The sequence below is a fragment of the Phycodurus eques genome, chromosome 21 (genome assembly GCF_024500275.1).
Source record: "Phycodurus eques isolate BA_2022a chromosome 21, UOR_Pequ_1.1, whole genome shotgun sequence".
In the NCBI taxonomy this organism is placed as follows: Eukaryota; Metazoa; Chordata; class Actinopteri; order Syngnathiformes; family Syngnathidae; genus Phycodurus; species Phycodurus eques.
This window is the reverse complement of record NC_084545.1, coordinates 13,382,144-13,406,478: the sequence shown is the minus strand read 5'-3', so window position 1 is coordinate 13,406,478 and position 24,335 is coordinate 13,382,144. Positions and strand designations below refer to the sequence as shown.

General features: G+C 41.1%; 1 protein-coding gene across 1 annotated transcript in view; it reads right to left on the bottom strand.

The window, feature by feature from the left end:
• ctnnd2a (catenin (cadherin-associated protein), delta 2a) overlaps positions 1-24,335 on the bottom strand; it is a 215,704-nt gene that overhangs the window by 64,041 nt on the left and 127,328 nt on the right. The window contains exons 13-14 of the mRNA XM_061666667.1: positions 18,758-19,058; positions 3,199-3,331 (exon numbers count right to left, since the gene is read on the bottom strand). Coding sequence (XP_061522651.1) covers positions 3,199-3,331; positions 18,758-19,058 — 434 coding nt within the window. The remainder of the gene's footprint in view (positions 1-3,198; positions 3,332-18,757; positions 19,059-24,335) is intronic.

The window sequence follows — 24,335 nt, the reverse complement described above, 5'->3', positions numbered from 1 at the left end:
GCAGGGCAGATATAGACACGGACAACCATTCGCACTCACATTCACACCGTCACTGAGTGGGAACTGATCCCACGCTGCCCGCACCAAAGTCAGGCGAGTGAAACCACTACACCATCAGTGACTCGTTATCAACTACAAGTCTATTATTGATGTTTTAGTTTGCAGTGGGGACGGATTTGTGTGCAACTATTTGACCTAGATAACCTAGATTCCTTAGTTATGAGGAGGTATTTTTCTTCCAAGGCCATTTTTTTAGAGTAACAGTTCATATAGCTGAGTTTTCATGCAGCTACTTTGGGATCAAACACTTATTTCACTGCAACCGACCGTCCACAATTAATCCTAAATCCTTTGGAATGGGCTGTCTCCCCACATGAGCCTCCCAACACATTCAACTCCGACGTTGATGTAATTAAAACAAGTCTTTTTCATTTCTGATGGGCCAAACTTCATCATCATATCTCTATTAAATCTTACGCAATTAGCATATGAGCATGCAGGGTCAAATGTCAAACACAGTTTTAGATTTGATTTACTGAAGATTTGGCAGCAGTCTGAATTAACATGGAAAATCCCATTTAACATCACATCATCACATATCTTACTAAAAACTATATCTCCATAAAACGTAACTTCACTTTAGCGATTCCAATCCTATTTTGTTTAGCTATTGATGTCAGAAGTGACGTGCATTATTCTTGACTGTGTAGATGTACCTAATGTTGTGGCCAGCGACCTTTTTATTGGTCAATTTGTCAGCTTGGCAGTTGGTCTTAAACAATGAAGCCATAAAAAGCACAGCACACAAGGGCCAGATAAGAAGAAAATAAAGAGTATTACTGCATCATCGCAGAGATATGTCATGGGGATTCCCATTTTTCTGTACCTGAAGGAGATTCAGCACCAAGTAAAGGTCACTCAGTAAGGTTAAACTATTAATAATCATCCAGTTGGTCTCGAACGGTACTATTTTGAATGAATGAAACACAGGACAGTGCAGCTGGCAGCGGGGGAAATGAAAGTCTAACACTTTTATTATTATATTTTTTTTTTATAGTAATAGAAGTGCTTTTTTAACTTCTTTATCGCTCCTGCCTGTGATTGCAACAAAAGAAAGCTGGCTATTATTCTGCAAGACACGCTTGAAAACCTTACAAAAAACAAAAAAAAATTAAACAAGTACTATAATACAATTCAGACCTGACAGAGTAATTCAATGTTCAATTGACTACACATGTAGAAGTACTAAATCTTAAATAATAACAGGAATGCAATTGCGAACAATTAAAGTTGGATGTTATTGGTTTAATAACTTTTAATAATTCCCAAATCAAATAAGCTTCATGCAATGAAGCTCAAAACTTTGTAAGGGGTATTAAAACACAATCTTACTAACTAACTAAAATAAAGTTTTCATTTAGCAGGATTTACATGTTACTTGTCTTTATCGACGTATCATTATGTGAATGCATACAATCATGTTAAAGGCTTTCATTTTACAGTTATGTGGAAAGGCGGTGTAATGATGAATGATGAAGTGTTGTTGCTGCACTTTAGACCTTCAATGAAACACTTAAATAAAGCGGTGAAAGAAACTCCTACTTGCAAGTAGTGGTTTCCATTTTTCTCACTGTTGGATGCCTTCACTTAGAAACGTTAATTACATCCATTATAAAAGACATTAAACACTTAAGTTTTGTTTTTTTTCAGGGCCACAAGAATTGAGTGGAATGATGGATGGGTGGTGCTTTTGCGTGCAAATCTGACTGCATTTTCTTATTTGCTTGTGTGGGTGGATAAGTCGCTTAGTGAGAATTACAGGTCCGTTTTTAAGCTGAATTGTCAGCATCAGCTGATAGTTACCGTGTTCATCATGCGAGTGTGTGCTACAATGTATTTGTGTGGGAATGGTTACTGTCATATGACATAATTGTTCAATGATTATTTTTCAATCATTTTTTTCAAATAAAGAGATAAACATTGGAACTGCCAACAGAATATGAATATGGATGTGGCATTGCTTTTCAATGGTTACAATGAATAGAAATATGTTTTTTATTTGCATTTATTATGATATTATTTTGATTGTAATTCATGTTGCTAATATCTTTTGATGCTTCTATGATTTATTTATATCCCAAATGTGAATAATTAACACAAGATTTCAACATAGTTCTCGTACTGGATGTCAATAGATTGTGCAGGTGTACTTATTATTATTGGCTGTGAGTGTGACCAGCAACATTATAGGCCTTATTTCTGTGAATGGCATAAATCCCCGCCCCACAGGCGGTGCAACTTTGCACCAGAGACGGGTTAGTCCAGTGTTGGTATTTTCGTAGACAAGCGCAGTGCGATGGATCTGAAAGTAGGCGGGCTGCGCCGCTGTGGGGGTATTTGCAGTCGACTTCAGTCGCAGCCAATCGAAGCGGCTCCTCTCATTCCCTTTAACTGTGGCGCAAATGACAGTCTCAACGGAGTCGTGGCACCATTCTCTGTGCATAAGAGTGCATAAATGGAGCATTTTCACTCCCCTGGCCAGGATGTGGCTACAGACAATGTGGGCGCGGGTACCCATGTTAAATACAGAATGAGCTGGTGATAACCGCTGGCGACTTAAATATGTCCGAGGAGCACAGTATCTGTCTGCCTGTGCCCTGATCAAATTCACGTTAGACCAGCGGTCTACGTTGCGCCAAGACTTGGACATGAAACGTTTAAAGTTTAGATCGACTTTCTACCACGAGATTATCACTGCGCCAGGCGTACCTTCAAGGAAACTTACACACTCTGCTGCACCGGAACGCCCAGCTTGGAGCAAACCGGTCTTCCAAATTGGAGAAACAAGTGCAGCGAGCCTTGCGCTTGCACGAAAATAAGGATCCACCGGCATTTGCACCCCGCCACAGATGCGCAATCTACAAAAATAGAGCTCTACATGTTAGAGAACTGCTTGCCGTATTAAAGTCTAAATTCGGTTGAAGTCTTCCATCCAAAATTTTATTTGAGAAAGGAGTGCATAAGTTCGGGACTAAATGAATTTAATAGCAATGGTAAGATAAAACAAATCGACTTATAACAGGTTTGTTTATATGCCATTACTTGAAATGTTATGCGGGGAAGTACACCAAAACAATTTGGGGATACTTAATCCTCTCATTTGTTATGAGCTGTTTCATAGACAGTGCAGACACCAACCTCAGCTTTGATCTTGTTGTCTCCAAAGCAGAGGTGTTGAAGGTATGCCGCAGCATTGGACTGCACAGATGGGAACTGATGTTGCAGCATCTGGATCACCTCTGGGAGCTCGGGATCTCTCCAGCCAAACTCCCTGCACAGACAGGACAGATGGAGACATTTTGATTCCTTGGGAGATGTAACAAGCGTCTTGCCGATATTACCTGAGGGAAGACACATAAAACCCCAAACGCTCTTTCTATCACACCCAGCGCTACAGAATCTACTCTGATAAATATAGTCAAAATGGATCAAATTACAGCATACACATGGAGAGACATTGTTTTACAGAACCGAGTTTGACAGGCTTAGAAACACAAGTGGGACAGAAATTATACCAAAAAAAAAACAAAAAAAAATTCCAATTTGCCAAGACATTATTTTCACATATCGCAGAGAAGTGAGAGCAAAAGAAATGAATGACATCACCAACACTATTTGAAGAATACACATGGGGAAAAAAGGTATTTTTACCCCATTTGACCAGATGATACGACAACTGACTTTGTAAAAATATTTAAAGGTGACTTTTTTATTCATTAAAACAATGACAGCTGAAGCCAACAAGGCAAAAATTCAAACATTTAATTATATCGATGTAAAGAATGCAATTCAAATGGAATAATCAAGCTGCCGGCCCTCTCAGAAAGAGCTCCATCAATGTCGCTGAACGATACAATAAGAAGCCATTGTATCCGCTTATCAACAGAGTTGGCATTGCTTTTACAGTATATCCTTTATATTTTGGTCTCGGAAAAGTATAGATACCTTAGAATTTAACAATTATATTAGGTGGTATATTAGGATGGGACGGAACTTGACTGGTCGGCACATCTGCCTCACAGTTGCGAGGACCGGGTTCAAATCCTGGACCCGCCTGGAGTTTGCATGTTCTCCCTGTGGATTTTCATGGATTTTCTCCGGGCACTCCGTTTTCCTCCCACATCCCAAAAACATGCATGATAGGTTGATTGAAGACTTTAAATTGCCTGTAGGTGTGAGTGTGAGTGCGAATGGTTGTTTGTTTGCGACCGGTTCAGGGTGTACCCCGCCTCTTGCCCGAAGATAGGCTCCGGCACGCCCCGCGACCCTCGAGACGGTAAGTGCTACAGAAAATTGATGGATGGATATTAGGATGGAATGTAGCATGAGAAACAATTAATGATCTTACTTTAGAACCTTATTAAAAGTCAACACCACTTAAGGGTAAACAGTATTCCAGGGTAACTTTGATAACAAATAACAAGGTATATGTTGACAACAGATGCTTCCTGATTTTTCTTCTGCGAACCCCCATTGTTGAGGCATTCCAAGTGTTGAAAAAGAATCGTTGCAAAGATTTACACAAAGCAAACACATAGATGCTTTGATGGTAGGTCAGGTACGCTGAGGGATTGAGTGGCATCATGCATAATAGCAGTTTTAACTTTGAAGTTTTGTTACAACTTGAGACTAATATATTATTTTCAAAAAATGTTTTGCGAAATACTTATACATATATCCTCAATTGCTCCGCTGAAATACATTATGTAATGCACGCAATGGGACTTATGCTATTGTATGTATTGTCTATCATCAATTTCCACCCCTTAAAAGCACACTGGCAAGAGTATCCATCCATCCATCCATCCATCCATCAATCCATTTTCTTTACCGCTTATCCTCACTCGTCCACCTAGCAAGAGTAAATAAAGTGAAATAACACCCAGGAAATGGGCTCCCTCATAGTAGCATCCCCTGCTGATAATTCCTCAGTAATGGTCCCCTGAATAAGAAAATTACGTGTGAGAAAGTGTGGGTGGGTATTTCTCCACAATCACCTATGATATTTTCTTTAATAACCGCCCTGTAAGTACTCCCAGTGTGATCACACAAAAGCCTTTGTTGAAATTTTGCAACCTCCATCGATTTTGCTCTATGAGGATTGATTTTGCTGTTACCGCCTTCATGCTGGCTCTCGTGTGCCAAAATAGCTTATGCCATAATCCCCATCTAGATATCATGGTTTATTTTGCCTTCTACCTCAGTTGCCTCGACGTGAAAATAGGGTAAACACAGAGAAATTGACCAGCCCGAGGAGCTGGAAATGGCCCTGGCCTCCATGCTGCGGTCTCTGCTGGATCATGAGCATGCAGTGTGTGAAGCATCGTTGGAAAGCAGAGCACTCACGAGGAGTAAACATGGCTCTCGAAGATAAAGTGAGCTCTAGCCTGGACGGGTCTTTATCTGCCAAATGATAAGTGTTCATTCGGCTGGAAAGCATGGCTGATGGAGGGAGGTAGAGGAGCAATAGGAAGACCGGGCTTGATGAGGAGGGGGGCATTCCCAGGGCATTTAGGAGGAGAGACCCTCAAACAACACTAAATCACATGGGAAGATAGCATCAGGGCAGTTTGTTTATGTGTGTGTACATGTGGCGAGATTTGATTAAGGCTTTTGATGTGGACACACATGGCTTGGCTTGTTTGGTCCCCAAAAATGTGTGTGTGTGTGTGTGTGCGTGTGTGTGCGTGTGTGTGCGTGTGTGTGTGTGATCCATCCCTTCCAACCTCAGTTCTGTCAGCGCACGTAATAGAAATCAGTAAGATCTGCTGATAAGATAAGCATCATGGCTTACGATTAATTAAAAAGGCCTGGTAGAGAGAGCAAGTCACACAGCGAGAGAAAAGCGGAGCAAAGCGCTGAGGGAGGATGGACGTTGAGGGGAAACCCCACAGGGACAACAGGCAAGAGGGAGAATAAAAATAATATTCTTTTTAAAAAACAAATGCATAGAGGTAAACAGCCCTCAGACAGGACACCCGTCAACACTGGTGCTAATGAGCGGTAAAAAACCTGTTAGACACACTGCTGGGCGACGAGCCAGTGACGTGAAACAGCGGGATGCAAACACAAAACCGAAAGGGCGACAAGAGTAATGCCAGCAAAACCACAAGGTTTACACTAAATATGTATTAAGGCAGCTTGTTCTCTGTAGAATTCAATGCACTCTAAATGTGGTGAATACATTTTTAAATGGCGTGAAAAGCTTTATTATTTGATAAATGCATGTTTTGTCCGGCGGCGCCGTGAAGCATGTGGTTAGCATGTCTGCCTGAAAGTCAAAACAATCCATGTTTTAAACTCGGCTTGGGACTTTCTGTGTGAATTTTTCCTTGTTCTCACTGTGTCTGCGTGGGTTTTCATTTTCCAAAAAAAAGCACTCTAAATTGTCCATCGGTGTGAATTTGAGTGTGAATGGTAAAATAAGTAACTGGATGGAAGGATTTTGTGTTAAACATAAATAAAAACAGAATACAATGATTTGCAAATCATGTTCAACCTATATTTAATTGAATACACTACAAAGACAAGATGTCTATCATGTTCAAACTGATAAACTTTATTGTGTTTAGCAAATAATCATTAACTTCAAATTTTATGGTTGCAACATGCTCCAAAAAAGTGACAGGTGGCAAAAACAAACTGAGAAAGTTGAGGAATGCTCATCAAACACCTGTTTGGAACATCCCACAGGTGAACAGGCTAATTACGAACAGGCGGGTGCCATGATTGGCTAGAAAAGGAGCTTCCCTGAATTGCTCAGTCATTCACAAGCAGAGATGGGGCGAGGTTCACCTCTTTGTGATCAAGTGCGTGAGAAAGTAGTCAAACAGTTCAAGGACAATGTTCCTCAATGTACAATTACAAGGAATTTAGGGATTCCATCATCTACACTCCATAATATCATCAAAAGGTTCAGAGAATCTGGAGAAATGACTGCACGTAAGCGGCAAGGCCGAAAAGCAACAATGAATGCCTTCGATCGAGTTTCAAGTTGCACTTATGGATGTAGCGCTGAACTGTATTTACTGACATTGGTTTTCCGAAGTGATCCTGAGCCCATGAGGTAGGTACTGACATTGGTTTTCCGAAGTGATCCTGAGCCCATGTGGTGATATCCTTTACACATTGATGTCGCTTTTTGATGCAGTGCCGCCTGAGGGATCGAAGGTCGGGGGGCAGAACGGCAGAAGGCTCTGTCCCCCAAGGTGGATAGACGAACAGAAGGGCGGTGAAGTGGATGGAGGACGAAGATCTGAGCCAGCAGGAGGTTACTGATGGCTTTGAGGGTGCAGATCAGTATTTTATTTTGGATGCGGTATTGGAAAAGTGGAGTTGTTGCATACCATACCATCATACCCACGGTCCATTGTTATCAAATCTGTTATCAAATGTGAGATGGTGATACTATGCGTTGACCTGACCATCTTTGAATGACTTCTCTTAAGTGTGCATTGTCGTAAATATGCAACATTGTAGTTTGCTACGTCCTTTTTGTCCTCACAGTCCAATTTACATCCATCTTCAGAGCCCAAAACGCATTTGAAGAGACAACTCCCGACAGAAAGTGTGTCTCATTGGCCTTAATCTGGTTGGACAAGGCCTGTCATTTATGTTAACTGATTGGCAGACAGGAAAGCATTGCGCATACCAAAGCAGATGCTAATTAGTACCTGAACATCCATCTTGAGGGTGGAGGGAGGAATGAAGGTGGTCAGTGGGGGGATGAGAGATTTAGAGATATTGGAGAGAGAGTAAAGTGAAAGAAAGTGCCGAAAACAGCTTCTGTAATTTATTGCCTTGGTGATGAAAGTCTGCATGTTACTCTGGAGAAACAATATACGAGTTTGACTTTGACAAAGGAGCCAAGCTGAGCATTTTTTGAAGTATTGGCTGGTAAATCATTCTGGCCGTCAAACATCAACTGCTTCCACTTCCTCTCTTTTGTCTCATGTCATCTTACTGCACTTACCCACAATATTACACACACACATATTTTTTTCTCGACCTCACACAACAGCAAAAAGACACCAAACGAGCTAAAATATCCCATGGAAATAACCACACTGACAACTCTGTGAATACTGCGTTAAATTGGCGTGTCTTTTCGCCGCACAAAAAAACCCCAGCAAAATAGGATTCATCCTGGCAGCGTGAAGCGCAACTAGCCTAAGGATTTGCCGCACATTCAAAATTATTTTGCTCACATCCCTTGAACAAAGTAAAATATATACCACATGCATGAATACAGGTGTATGTTTGTGTCTTTAGTTGGCATTCATATAATGCAATGCTTAAGCGAGTTTCAAGTGTAACATTATTTGACTCCTGCTATTAATATTGACAGACAGAACCACAACATCTATTCTTGTGTCAGCATCGTGTTTGGATGGGACTATATCGACAGGTCTTCAGCAAAAAAACTAAAAAACAAAAAATTGATAATCCAAAATATTGATTCTTGACCTTTAATGTTGTGTACGATTCTTTGACTTCAGGGCTGGGGCTCTAAGGGTTGACAAAAGACTCATATCGTCTACGTATATCCGATTTTCAAAAGGGTCTGGGGACTTGTGGATACAGTGATCCACGGCTGCCTCAGTCTGTGGATCAGTGAAAAGGTTCATTTGGATGAAATACCCCTCACAATTGGACAAAAACATCTTGCTCTTATTTATCACTCTCCTTCCTTCAGATCTGGAAAGTGAAGAAAACCACTCTTGGTAAAAATTGAAAAAGAGGCGTGAGAAAGACAAAAAAGAAGAAAAAGAACAGGCCATGAATGAGATAAAGGAATGTCATGAAGAGAGGAGGAGTACATATAACTTCTTTTTTCAAACTCATCACGTCAGAACCAGTACACCAGGTGCGACTTTCTCGTTCTATACAATTGTCTGCACATACCAGCATTCCTGTTCCTCCCCTCCCCACTACCTGTCTATCTCATAGTCTGCTCCTTGTTCTATATTAGATGGGTTGGGGGAAAAAGAAGAGGACAAGAACAAAAATCAATAGGCTTTCTCCAAGGACTTTCCTGTCTGGGATGGATGGCTAGGGAGCGTGAATGAAAGCTAGCAAAGAGTGTGAGTGACAAGAATATGAGGTGTGGAATGAAACCGGCTTACACATCATTATGCTATGGAAGTTGGGAAAAAGAGCTAGACATGAAATGTGTGACAGCAAACAAACTAGAAAACTAGAAGGCATACTGGAGCCTATCCCCAGACATGCAAACACCAAAGGCATGAAAAAGGTGACAAAAAACAAAACATTTATTTACACCGCTCAAGTAGATGTTGATGTACAAATGTAAGATTCAAATTAAATTTGCCTCATTTCTTTGCTTTTTTGTTCTGGCCTCCAACTTGAGCCAGGCTCATCTCTACCTGCACTTGATGCCTGCTTCAAGCTGTGCCACATGAATAGCATCCTCCTCTTTAAGCACTCTCATTCTGGAAAAGAATTGACTACAATCATTGTCTGTTTCACTTCATTTTTCACTATTTCCAACTTCAAAGGCTAATCCCAAATGCATCCCACAGGAAAATATTAGGTACAGTATTTTTCCATGTCTATTGGCCATTTCTGAATTTGAAGTCAGTTCATTTTGCATTGTGAGATAATCCCTAACATTGCTCCGTCACTTAATACAGTTAACATTAACATTCGTAAATTAATTAGATAATTGTAGGCGCGTTTCCTAATTAATACAAGATGTACTAGCGCATCAGCTCTTGTCGCCGATGTTACGTGTGCTTCGCGGTTCCGCTGGGACCACAACCAGGGCCACGACCCGCAGCACCTCAACGGCAAAATACAAAAGACCAGTGCAACAAATACAACACTGGCTGATAAGATGAGCAAAAATGTTGCTTAAACGTAAGAGTAGCAATAGAGGATGTCTGCTGCAAAGGTGGGTAGAGTAGCCAAATATTGTACTCAAGTAAGAGTACTGTTACTTGAGAATAATGTGACTCAAGTAAAAGTAAAAAGTAAAAAAATACTAAGAGTAAATAAGAGTAAAAAGTCCACAGTGAAATAATTACTCAAGTACTGAGTAAATAGCACTAACAATGGAAAAAACTAACAAACAAACAAAACATCTGCAATTTACTGCACAGTGTTTTCTCAAGTTATAAGTGAGCTGAAATAGCCACGTTTGGGCAGACAGTGCCAGAAAAATACCACACTACATGCAAGTTGTTGTTTTTGTTCGTCTATGAGTCGGGCGCCGTCACCTTCATGGTAATGATGACCTTTCCAAAATGGTGGCCACGCAGGCACGACGATCAGCCGGGCTGGTTTATCTTGTGTTAATACCTTTCTTTTGTCTTTTGATTGATGAATTTGACTTCAAAGTCACTAGCGCTTAAATTAGATGGCGGAAGTCGACGTTTTAGCCTCGCGCACGAAATAGTTAATAAATAAGCAATAATTGACAAATAAAAGCAGCGAGTTGACATTTAGATCATTGTAATGGAGTAAAAGTACCATCATCGTTAGCTGCCAGCGTTCAAAATATATCGAATTGAAAATCACGTATCTGTCAACGCTTATCCAATTTGAAGCTATTATGCTATTCTCAGCTATCTGGCGCTGATCTAGATTATGCATCTCTCAGCCATTTAAAACTCCATTTAACATGTTCTAACACATATATCTCTGGAGGATATCTTCAAATCTGATTGTACTATCTGATACAGTATCTTATTACATTTTGCTATTTTGGATCCAGAAGCTCCGATCCAAGAAGTTGCTTCAAATAGTGGCTTGCGCTAATTGATTCAGTGTGGTGTAATGGGATAGCTATAGTCATCTATTTTATCAATGTCAGTGTCTTGAGTGAGAGTGAGTAATGTGTGTAATGCTTCCACGGGAAGATTTAGCTATCAACCAGAATTTAAGGCCAAATCGAATCAGGAATTAAGATGAGATTTTGTTTTTGTCATGAACTCACATGCATATACTGTGCACACACTCTTCCCTACAAAAAGATGAACATTTTACACACTCACATCGTGATTACCCGATATTTGCTGAGCACAAATTTTCAGTCCATTGTCACAGTTCCCTTTTGGTACAGTGCAATTACTGAATGTTTACGCAGCGAAATATCAAGTCAGTGAAACCTGCACTTAGTCAATTCATTAGACTGAGATGACCTACACCATTACGCACCACTGTGAGAACATTGTGAAGATGATATTTAAGGCAGAAATCTCCATGACTGTGACATGAAACATTACAATAGCCAATTAGGAGGTGACCTGAAACACAAATAGAGGAACAGCTGGTTGTGTTGAGTGTTTGTATAACGTGTGTCACGAGTCATTAAACACAATAAAAATGACGAGAAGAGTTTGTCCCTGCATGCAGCTAACAGTTATGTTAAAAATCAGTATGCATGCACACTGTTTAAGGACTAGTTTGGTGTGATTTTAAGCAATTTCTAGTGATTCAAGCACACTGAGATATGACTTTTGGTACATTGGTGGACCTGCACATCCAAAATATAAAGATGGTTCCAAGACTGAGAGGAGCCACTTTAACCACAGCCATGATCAAACAGAAGTGAGCAAACTAGCCAATCAAAATCCTCATCTAGTGCACTCAGCCAATCAAAGTGAGAGGGGAAGATTAAACTGACGGAAGGATGAGCGCTGGCTGAGAAATTAGGGGCCCATTGTCTTTTGATTTGCAAGCCCAGACGCAATCACCTCAACAAGTAGCGCTCTGGCCTCTGAATGAGAAACAGTAGAGGTGAGCTCATTCCGTGCCGATAATGCTAATGAGGACGTTAACCCGCGAGTGCATGTGTGTGCGTAATCGACAAATTGTAGCTTTATGTCACATGTCTAATGAAGGTTCAGGTCCCTATCACACACAACATCCACATGCTACATGCATCGACAAATTATCCACAGATAGTATGACATGTTAATGTCAAACTGGATTCCATCTCTCTGCGTGTATATGCGTGTGACCGTGTGCTTGCGTGTGTGTGTGTGTGCGCGTGTGTGTGTGATGCAAGGATGCAATAATAAATCCAAAAAATAAAAATAAATCATCTCAATTTTGAAATCTTTTTAAATACATTAAACAAATGTAGACAAAGATAATGGATTCTTCGGTGGCGGAGCGCGTTGGACGGTGGAGTGGTTGGCCGGTGGCGTGGCTTTGGGCCTCAGTGTGGCCGGTGTCGCGTCCACCTGGCCGCTCTCGGGCGGGCTCCTGGACCTGACCTGGGTGGGGTGGGGTTCTCAGCCCCAGTGGTGCAGGCGCAGCAATTACAGGTCACTTCTAAAAGTTACTGCGCATGTGAGACGGTGTCAATTCACTTGCATGTGTCCGCAGATACTCACCTCTGGGTCTGCGCTTGGTGTGGGGCCACTCACTCATTGCAATAAATATCTCATAACGATGCAAACCTCCTGGGTATCCCCTCACTTGCACTCGATAAAGATGTTTAGAATTTACATAGCCACTCCCACCACACGTCAGTTGTACAGCCGGGTCCAATACCGCTGTCTTGCATGCATCCCCTCCTGTCCTTGTCCTGTGCGGTCTCTTTAAAACTTTCTTCCCATATACCATATATGTCCATGTGCATCATATTGAGTAGTATTTTCAGTATTTTGTACTGCTAAATAACGTAATAATATTAGAAAAGCCTCTCAGTATGATGCAATGCAGTTCAAATTATAACCACAATAATAATTGGACACCACAGTGTTAAATTGATTAATTTCGGCCTGTTAACCAAAAGTTATTTAACCTTAAATTTGATCAGCAAATTTTGATTTCACTTTATAAGGCTTTTGTATTTGATTTCATTGGTTTATTTAGATAATGCTGTGTAGATACTACATGCACATATTTGCAACACTAAAACGTGATAAACTAATCTAATCACATGAAACATTTGTCCAGAGCAGCTTTATTGAATAAATCTATACTTTTACACACAATTGTTGGATTTTATTCAATTGATCCAGTCATTTGCACATTTCCTTACCAATTCACCGTGATTAAACAGATTCAGATTCTGTAATAAAGCACTCCTTCATGAGGATTCCAGCACTTCTGGTGGCCGCATTTACACTGCCCATCAAAGCTGTTCTATGCGAAAGTGGTGTTGAAGTCTGTTATGCCTGCAAACTTGCAGGCATAACAGAGGTAGGAAGCCACATGTGGAAATGGGATAGTGGGAAGCCCGGATCCAAGGCGTGAAGTTTAACACAAGCCCACAATTGTTACTGCCCCTGGTGCTGGCACTGGCATCAACACACATCTGATTATCTACTTGCGGGGAGCCTGTGCTAACGCGCACTACAGATAAAGATGCATCAATCTTGCGTAAAGGCATGGTAAAAAAGGGTTATTCTTTACAATGTTTGAGCTAGAGAGGGGTGTTATTGTAGTTTAATGTTAATATTAAAGACTGTGATTTGTGGTGCTGCTGTAGAATTACTCACTAATGATGGTCACGTGGACTTGACTGAATGTGTGTGTGCAAGGGGGTAACGGGGAGTAATGCAATAATCAGCTGGCAGTCTCATCACAGCAACGTATATTTATTACGCAGTCAAACACTTTTAGTCACTGGTGTTGATTTCCTGCTCTTTTTCATCTTACTGCCACTCTTATTCTCACACACACACACGGTCGCACGCACACTCCTGGACACATGAATTCATGCAGTAGTCACACTCTCTCTGCTATGTTGAAAATAGGGCATCGTGGAGGTTAAACTACAACACCAGAGAAAGCCTGATAAGTGGAGGCCAAGGTGACAAGCTTGCTTCAAATAGAGAACAATTTTAAATCCTTTTTCATAAATCCTGTTGTAATAGAACATAGATTTGGACTTAGTGTTTCAGCACTGAGTGCTGTGTGAGTGCCAATGTCAGAATTGCCTATAGTCACGTGTGAGATAAAGACGAAAACAGTGAAGTGATGCAAAAGGGACAGAAAACTCAAACGAGTGGCTGGTGCACCTGCTCTTTTCATTAATCTACACTCGAGCAGCAACACTGCAAGGCAAACTGGAAATTGCACCATTTGCTTGAAGCTTCACACGACAACGACATGATGGAAATGATGCTGTTGATAATGCCATATAACGTAAGCCCATGGTGAACGTGACATGCTGTGATAATTACGATTACCCTAAAGATTGATGGCGGTCCAGTGATATCACATTGAAAGACCTCCGAAGTGATTTTCATAACATTGCACACGGAAGACATAACTAGAAATACACGATCCTTGATGAACATCATTTGAATATTACTGGATGAATGTTGATTACAGCTGACAACCCATCACAACTGTCACGTCTTCTCCACACCTGAAGATGTGTGACAGAGAAAAACAGATAATGGTAATGTCATTAAAGTGAGTCTACATCCCTTGCACCATCCAACTGGCAACGTTCTCCGTGAATGTAAATACATACATACATTAACTGAATCAAGCAACAACAACAAAAAAGAATGAAAAAAATCAGATTGAATTTCACATTGAAATTCAACATATTAAAAACTTACCTAAACTCTTGCAGGAGAATTTCCAGCTGCACTTCTCTAAACGATTGCATGCACTTTGATCCACAAATTCCACAAAAGCTCTGATGAATGAATATATCCGCTTATATTTTAAGTAGTCGTTCAGTCTCAATGAAGCCATCAGTTATTCAGAATGCCCACTACTCAGATCCAGAGAAGAGGAGATGAAGGCAGAGACATCCTCATTTGTTTTCATCCCAAGGTCACACACACACACAAACAGACAGGCCACTTCAAAAAAGGAAAATTACTACAATGGGCAATTTACCCAGAACAGGTAAGGGCGATGGCCAGACCACAGCTGCACAAACACACACACACACACACACACACACACACAGCTGTGCCTCTGGGCCAAGGTTCTGGCAAAGCATCATTACCCTCCCCTGGAGGTGATGCCACATCCCAGCATGCATTTCTCATGTGGAGTGGAAATTACCCATGGGCCATGCTGAGAGGTAAAAGAGTGTGTCCTCTCCTCTATATGTCTCCCTTCTTTCCTTTCTCACTTAGGTACTGTGACTCCTATACATTTATTGTCCCATCCTCCCATCACACCTTGCTCAGTGCCACAGCTTTGTCTGGCTCTCGTCTCTAACTGATGGAGGGCACAGACTGATACAATTCAATAGGTGGGACCTATAGTACATCTATCTTCCTTTCAGTCCACAATCCTTCAGTCAGATGCTCAAGGTAAGGTTTACCATTTGAGTTCATAACCTTATTACCAAGAATACATCATGAAATGGCTTCCCTAACACAATAACGAATAGACAAAAAGAAATGTTCTCATACAGTAAAGTTCACTAAGCACTATTTGTATCAAAACAACTTATTTTAGTGGTTAATGTAAAATAATTTCATATGATCCATTACTAATTTTAATAGATTACATCCTTATTTCATTTTCAAAGACACTGCCATAGGTCCTAAAAAAAAAAAGCAATCTCAAAGTGTTGCTCTTCATGGTGCTGAAACTGCTTAAAGTTAGCCAAATACACTGGCAATCAATACAGGCAATTCTAAAATAAGAAAGACAATTAATCATCATATTATTTATAAATCTGCGTCTTTTCATGACTCGGCACAAATTCCACTCGGATGTTAACACAATGTCAATATAGCCTCTTAAAATACGGTCAACAGTTACTGTTGCATATTATCTGCCTCACGTCTCCTACAAATATGCACTAATATTAGTGCACACACTATATGAAAAGCACTAAAAGAGAGAACAGAAAATGTGGCAAGTAGCCAGTAGTCACAGATGCTTATTACGTGAAAAGAAATCTCCCTGCACTTGAGACAATTGTAATCCCCATGTGTGATGTAGTAAACAGTGCAGTGACAGGTTCTTTCACTTAAGAGGCTACGGAATCCCCAGTTTGCATATTATCCTGTGGTCAAGAACCTTTCACACATTCAAACGCAGTGTGCACTCAGCCTGCTGCTGCTTTCATTTCCATCTTGAGCAGGTGTCCCATCTGTAGACTCATACATAAACCAAATATATCCAACACACTTATACAATGGGACAATCGGGATACAAGCGCTCTTTTTGTCACTTCAGTGTATACAAACGGACACTAGTGCACAAGTGAAAGCAACAATTTACCCACTGCAGCTTTCCTAAAGACATATGAAACACAATAAAGTAAAACTCATGTAGGATTGTGTTGTATCAGCCCTGTGATTCAGCATATGAGAGGTAGTATACACATCGTATCCATACCATCAACATGGACTTAACCAATAGTTATTTAATCAATAATTCAAAACATAATTAGATGAGGTGAGGTTGTCAGGGGGCGAACAAGTTCATTCAGATGACATAATAGGGTGTGGTGAGGTAATCTATGCAACTCTGGATCCCTCTTTGCACCCAGAAACATAATCTTTGCTGCGAAAGCCCACGCGACGTGACATGGCATTTTTGATCGGCCGTTACATCTGCGACGTTGCTACGCTGTTCATCTGTAATTCAGACTTCGAATTGCAGCGGAACAAGTTGCCGACCGTCGGCCACTCAGTAAAACTAGTCGCAGAGCCCCACACGCTGTCCGATAATTCGGCCATCTTGGTCGTCTCGCCCGGTGTGCGGTGGGCCTGAGTGTTGCAATACAAGCTGTTCTAAAAATATGCATTACACACTGATCAATGATTAGATAAATACAAGCGCTGTATTCAAATGTCTGCCATCAATCCATTAAAACCATATTTTTACGGCCTAATAGATTGACTTTAGACGTTCCAATGTATTACAATCCAAACAAAATGGAGCATTACCATATTACTTGTGATACCCCATTCACCCAGCCGAGAGGCGGGGTCGGGCCCAGGAGCCCCCCTGAGAGCGGCCCAATGTGGTTGCTGGAAGGTTTATATCGTAAGTTATATTCTTACCCTAAAAAAAAGTGTTCCCTAATAAAAACATCAATGGAAACTCTGTCTATGTTCTCCCGGTAGCATGCTGCAGGCTTATTGGCTCTTTGATAAGCTCTTTCAAGTAAAGCAAACGCATGGGGGGGGGGGGGGGGGGGGGGGGCATTCTGCAGTCTTGTTTTTGATCACTGTGATGCAACTTCTTCCATTTGTCTTCCCATCAATCCTCATCTCTCTTGGCCAAACTCCCCACTTCATGATGTTTGGAACACGCCTGTGCGCCTCCTGAGCTCCTAATCTTTGTAACAATAACCATCGTCACCCACCGCCTCCACCTCAGTGGTCCCTAATTCCCACACTCCCTCAGCTAATGTTCCTCTCCCTCTTGTTTTTACTCACACACCACACCCACGATGCTTCACTACTTGTTTCTTCTTCCTTCCATCTTCTTAATCAAACCCTTTTCTGTATTATCTTTCCTTAGCAACCACCCCTTATTTGTTTTCCTTTATTGCCTGCCCTTACTTCTTATAGTGCTTTAAGAAAATCACACAGAACAAACAATTCAAGCTACCACTAATCTAACTTATAAAACCACTACTCTAAATGATTGTATGCATTTTGATCCACTTTCCTCTTCCCCAAATCCCCCTTCCTTTCTAGATGTGCCACTCCATTCTTTTCATGGTGCTTTTTTCATCCCCTCCTCCCCACTCCTCTCACACTTTGCTTTTCTAACGCTTCGTCTTCCGGCTTCATCTTCGCCAATTTCTCATTTCCTTTGTTCTTCCTCCTTTCCTCCCCTTAACTACTTAATTTACCACATTCCTTTCCTACCAACACCCATTAGGGCTTTGTGAGTTTTCTGTGTCCTCACTTCTGCTCACTCCTCTGCAGCTGTGATGGCGCCCTAACCTCGTTAATAACAGCTACACAAAACACACACTCACGTTAGACTTCAAACTACATAAATTTACAACGGGAAAAATACATTGATTACTTTTACGCGTAGTGGTGCACACACAAAAATCACCTCTGCCTTAATTCAAGGCATTCCTTGTCTCTAAATATCTGCTAACTCGTTTAGGTCTTCATGCAAGATCAGCTAGATCCAATTATTGTACAGGAAAGACGGAGTTGAAGTAGGCGGCCACTTAACCTCGTGGCAAAGAGAAACTGAACACATACTGTAGTTACAATTCAATTATGTTAACAGACTGAGGGATTATAACGGCTTGACAAAAAGCACAATTGAAGAATGAAGACCTTTTTTGTGCAGCACAGGTAAACTGAAACTCATAACACAACCACTTTAAAAAAAGGTAAAACAAAATGTTTCCACAAAAACCTCACAATGTTGTAAAGTATTGTATTCAATCAGTAGCATTAATAGTGTGAAGGCAATATTTGTCACCCGATTTTGTTCATACCAATCACATTTTAGTGCAACTATACATGTACCATATTGTCAATCATCAGCTGAAGAAATTACATTCATAAAGCAAGGATATTGACACTTGGTTTATTAAACCAAAATGACCACAAGCAGCTTTTCTCCTCAGTGTGCTGTGTGTCATCGCTCATCGATTCTAGGATATTTCCCCAAGCCGTATTGGCCACAGCCATGAGAGAAATATACATTTGTCTATGTTTACTGAGATTTGTGTAGTTGAATGTGACGGTCAATATAATATACATTAATATATACAGTGCTATATAAGACGCATAGTTTTTATAGATAATCTTACCTGGGGTCCTTTTGAATGGAGTCAATGGAGGGTGAGCGCTGCAGGGTGCCCTCCGGCGGCAAGGCGGGCCCAGACTTGCTGTAAGGTGATTCCACCACCGAGGGGCAGTACTGCAAGGTGCGGTAAGGGTCCGCCACGTAGGGGTCCGAGCCGTACATGTCGCCTCCTCCCCCGCTTGTGGTGTAGCCTGGTCCCACTGTGGCATAGTTGTTGGTCCCGCCACGGCTGTAGTTTCCTGTTCCCGTGCCGTGACTTCCTGTTCGCTGCAAAGGGGTGGAGTCGACACCAGGGGAAGAAGGAGCTATGGCAGGAAAGTAGGGACAAAGGACATAACTTAGGACGTGGTCATGGAGACGGTGGGACAAGTCTATAAGGAGAGTCGATGAGATGGAAAGAGGAGAGAAGAGAGGAAAGGATAGGAACAAACAGGCATGTCTCCAAATGGATTGATAAATATTGGCCACATGCCCGGGATTTCCAACAAGGACCAATGTTTACCGCAGGGATTGGAGGAGGGAGAGAGACAAAGAATGACAAATATTGTGCAGAAATCATTTCAAAAACTGCTAAGAATTGTACTCACATCTAAAGACACCCCAATTTCAGGAACATTCTTAAATAGGTGCTAAATCCCACTTTAACACTAGGCACTGTTTTCTTTTTGACTTGTAGCAAGAGAACAATTGGGTAAACTTTTATTTGTCCAAATAATGAGACATCTGCTCGGTGAACAATAAGGAGTGAAGAAACACAAAAACATAAAACAAGATGTAAAAAGACCGAGCTTTTTGTGTTTAGCGAGAGATGGGAATTGAATGGGGAATTGCTTGGTGATGTAAGCATTCTGCAGGGGCATTGGAGCTGTCACCTTCCCTTGCTCCTGTGTGGGAGCAAAGGAGCGATGATATATCAAAGTGTTAATGTGAGTCTGGGGGCCTTGTTTCTCTGGCTGTAAAAACGCTAAGAGAAAAATGGTGTGCATGTGCGCGTGTGTGTGTGTGTGTGTGTGAAGCGGGGAGGCTGATCTATCTCGTCTGTCATTAGAAGCAAGGTATACAAATACACAAATGTCCACACATGCAAATGCACCCATAAATGCGCTCTTCAAAGACTATGTGATACATCACAGAGATGTGGGATCAATGAAGGGGTCGTGATTGACTGGGACTTTAACAGAGCCCAATGAGGCTCGTTTTAAAGGAGTATTAACCTCTAAAACTCGCAAAGCATATATGTGAGACGTAAGAGGGTGCTGACACAAATATGCGCCGAAACAATTCTCTGGCCACAGCAGTAGAAACACCTGTACAATGTAATGAGATCAGTGCTGTATCAAATATTCTGCCTTTACAAAGATACAAATGATTAACACTGACAGGGAGGTAATGATTGAATATATATGACCGTTGCACTGACTTTAGTATTTGGTGTCCAATCGAGGGAGGCCTTTATCTGTATAAATACATTTGTAAAATCATATTCAAAATCACATGCCATCCAAAAAAAAAAAAAAAATATATATATATATATATATATATTATATGTATATTATATATATTTTTTTTTTCCCAAACTTTTTTATGCATAACATAATGAGTCAAAATGAGTCTGTGGTATGGTTTAAGTTTGACATCTATGTAGTTTGTCGATTGAATGCAAAAGGTAACAAACGGCATAAGCCTTGCAAAACGACCAGATCAGACATCCATGTGTTTGTGATGTGGATAGCTAGCTAATTATTCAAGTACCTGTCCACTTTGCAGTTGGTACCCACCCACTCAACTCAACTGAACGGCAACATGGCATTAAGCGAGCGCGTCTCAGCTGCCGGGAAGCCGTACAAATACAGTCTGTAATGTATACATAATGTATGTTGTGTCTCACAATCTGTAAATTACTACATTCCCTTCTGAGCAGAACAACGCGAGTGTAATCAACAGGTATCGTGCGGGACACAATGTGGTTGTCTAAGACGATGCATTCCAAACAATATGTGTATCATTATGGCTCTAGTCTGCAGTGGCATAAAACATCATACAGGCATTTGTTTCTCATTTGTTTATCCTGCCATGTCACTACGTACACTAGATTAAAAACACCTGTCACTGTGAGGCACTGCAGTTCTACACCACTGCAAACTACAACCACGAAAACAATAAACATTTTATAATTTTTTTACCGCTGTACCTAATCAAGTGAGCAGTGAGTGTACATCTACGGAGGTCTTTTAAGTGTGGCCTTAGAGTACTTTGCTTCTTAGTGTTCGCTTGAGAAGTGGCATACACTTGACTTCCCTGTTATCTTCCCATTTAAATTGCATACACACCTGCTTAACACATCACAACGATGCTTAATTACTGCATATTCAACGGCTCATATAAGACAAGCAGGAAAAAAGACACAACGAGGGTAAATGTAACAAGAGTTCTCCTCTTAGTCAAGTCAAAATGTGAGAAACCCCAAAGTACAATTATGGGTGGGGAAACGGCAGCAGGCATACGGCCAGCGAGGACATTTCATCCAGACAGCCTTGCAATTCTAAAAACAAATAAAACCTCAGAGGAAAACATTCAACCCATAAACACTTGTATTGCATAATAAAAATAAAATACTTGAATTGTGGCCACACGGTGAAGTAGTGGTTAGCACGTCTGCCTTACAGTTCTGCTGCTGCGGTTTTCAAATCTGAGCTCAGGCTTTCCCTGTGTGTACTTAGCATGTTCTCCCCGTGCTTGTGTGGGTTTTCTCCGGATGTGTCCTGCGATTGTCTGGTGACCAGTTTACGGTCCCAGAGTCAGCCGGGATAGGCTCCAGCTCACCCGCAATCCTAATGATGACCAGCAGTTATTGAAAATGAATTGATGACTTTGATTATATTTTTTACTAGATTTAGTATGGCCCACTGAAGACTTTATACACTGAATTGGAAAGAAGCTTCCCCCCCCCACCCCTTTTGATATTGGAGTGAGCTGCAGTTTAAGAAAAAGAGGTAAGGGAATTAAATGGTGGCAGAGCAGTGGCCAGCACAGAACGAGGAAGGGTAATGAAGCAGAGTCACTCCCATCAGAAACAAGTCCTTGTCTTTTCTCTCCTCTTTAAATGTTCTCTGTGATGCGTCCTTCTTCCTGAACGTCTCATTAGTAACCAGGGCTTTAGGCTAACACCACTAGTATTCAAGTGAGAGTGCACCCTCCCAGGGACTTGACACCGAAATAGGACAAATGCCAAGCGGGAGAAGTGGGTGGGAGGGCAAGCAGAATGAAGGGAAAAAACGATAGCTTTAAAATGATGCTTGAATCCATTTGATGGCAATATACTTTGGTCGAGTTTTACTATGATCGGGTTTAAAAAGTAGGATAAAATGATTACTGATTGACTGATGGTGACATTTAATACTATCTTCTCTCTCTGTTTTGTTTTAATGCTTTTCTCCAACCTTAACTAAAGAGAGTTGCTGAATGTGTCCTTTTTCCTGGTAATGGAGTGTGCTGGCTGATGACTTGACCTTTGCGGACCATGCAGCCTGAAGGAAATGAGCATGGGGCGCATGTTTGAAGATGCATTCTTGTTATTGCATATATATATTCGAATGGTGTATCTTGACCTTTACAAGGAAAAAATATCTGTAAAATTGGCTTTACCAGTAGATATTAATATCTATTTCAAGATGTGCCTTCACTGTTACTTTAAAATATCACCTTTCAACTTCTACATAGGTAGTCAGCTTTTTACCTAACTAGAACTGGCTATATTTAATTGCATTACTGTAGTTTGAAAATACAAAAGAGCTGTTATCATCAGCTAGGTCCAATACAAATATTTCCAAATTCACCCCACTGGCAAAACAAAAACGTAAACGTATTCAGTAGTGCTGTATGATATGAACAACATTTTATACCCTGATATGGGTAATTTCATTTCCCAAAAATGATACATATCCCGATCATATCTTTCCTTAAAATGACATGAAATGAATCAGGGTTTTTTTCGATCTTTTGTCCATTTGTTTGTAAAACACATATTTCATATTGAAAAATATTAAATGGAGGGCACGAGTAGATTTATCCCGTGAGCTGATTGGCTGCGCATCGTCGCAGCCTCACCCAGCATCTTCCCTTCTTGTGTCTCGTCGACGCTGTTGACTGTCTCGCGTACTGTATCTTAGTGTTGAGTTCGTGACAACATTTTCGGTTGAAGCGGTAACGTTTTTTGATTAGTTAAGCCCTTACAATGCGCTGTGCCCCTGCGAAAGCTTCCTCCGGGAAGATGATGATGACCATCAGTGAAAAAGTGAAACTTTTAGATATGATCAAAGAGGGCAGAAGTTATGCATCTGTGGCACGCCATTATGGCGTGAATGAATCTCCAGTGCGGTACATCAAGAAAGAGGAAGCAAACATCCGCAAAACTGCTTCAATAAGGAAGCGAAATAAGGGACGGGGTTATGTCCTTGGACAGGGGAATGTTTGAAGCAAAATTAATAAAACAAAGCGAACAACTACCCATCACCATGTTTTTCGCCAAGGTAAAACCCCAGCTACACCATCAGCACCTCCAGCAGAAGAGTCAAGTGAGAGCCTCTCCTCCGCCACCAACGCAAGCCTCTTCGCCTCTCTGAGAAGGCAATGTTGATGAATGTTAATTACTGTATAAGGTTTTAGAATTCATGATTTAAGGAAATACGTGTACTGTTGTAATCTTTGTCTCAAATATGTTAAGTATAAATACTGTTTACATATTTTAAACATTCTGGTACCCACATACACATACACGAAAATTCCGAGGGGGAGAAATCCTACTTCGCGGTTTTTCACCTTTCGCGGGGTGTTCTGGTCCCCGTTAATCGTGAAAAACGAGGGATCACTGTATTTATGATTTCAACTACTGAGATAGGCAATTATAATCACTTTTAACATTCGCTTGCAATTACACCCTTATGTGTACGCAATGTAATGTATGCAAATACTCTGCATCCAATTACCCTGACAGGAAAAAAAAAATAAAAAATCACGTCTGAATGCTTTTGACAAAGTGAAATGTAATAGCGTATATCCTATGAGGCCTATATAGTCACTGTCATGTAAATAAACAACCACAACGAGTCACTGTCAATCATTCTCACACGACACACTCGGACGTGTATGTTTTGCCTCACTTTGGTATTTAGTAAACGAATACCTAGCAGATTAGCGTCTAGAAAGGGACTGTTTTTTTTGGGGGGGGTTTTTTTGCACACAGTGATTCCAGCACAATTAGGCAGCCAGCGTAAATGCCAGTGAGCTTCAAGCAAGAACGCTGCATTAAGAAGTATGACAGAGATGGGGAATACAGTATAGAAGTACTTTCCGAATTTCTTTTTCTTCTACTCTGTCTCTGTCACTCTATTTTCCCTCATTGCTTTATTGCCATTTTCGCATCTTTCTTTATTTCTCCCTCTCTCCAGATCCATCCCTCTCTGTCCTCACCCCATCCATCTTCCTCTTTCACCCGCCTCACACCTTTCAATCCCCGGCCCTCGCTCTTTTCTTAACTCCCCCTACGCTTCCCTTTTTTTTTTTTTGCCTGTCATCCTCTCGTC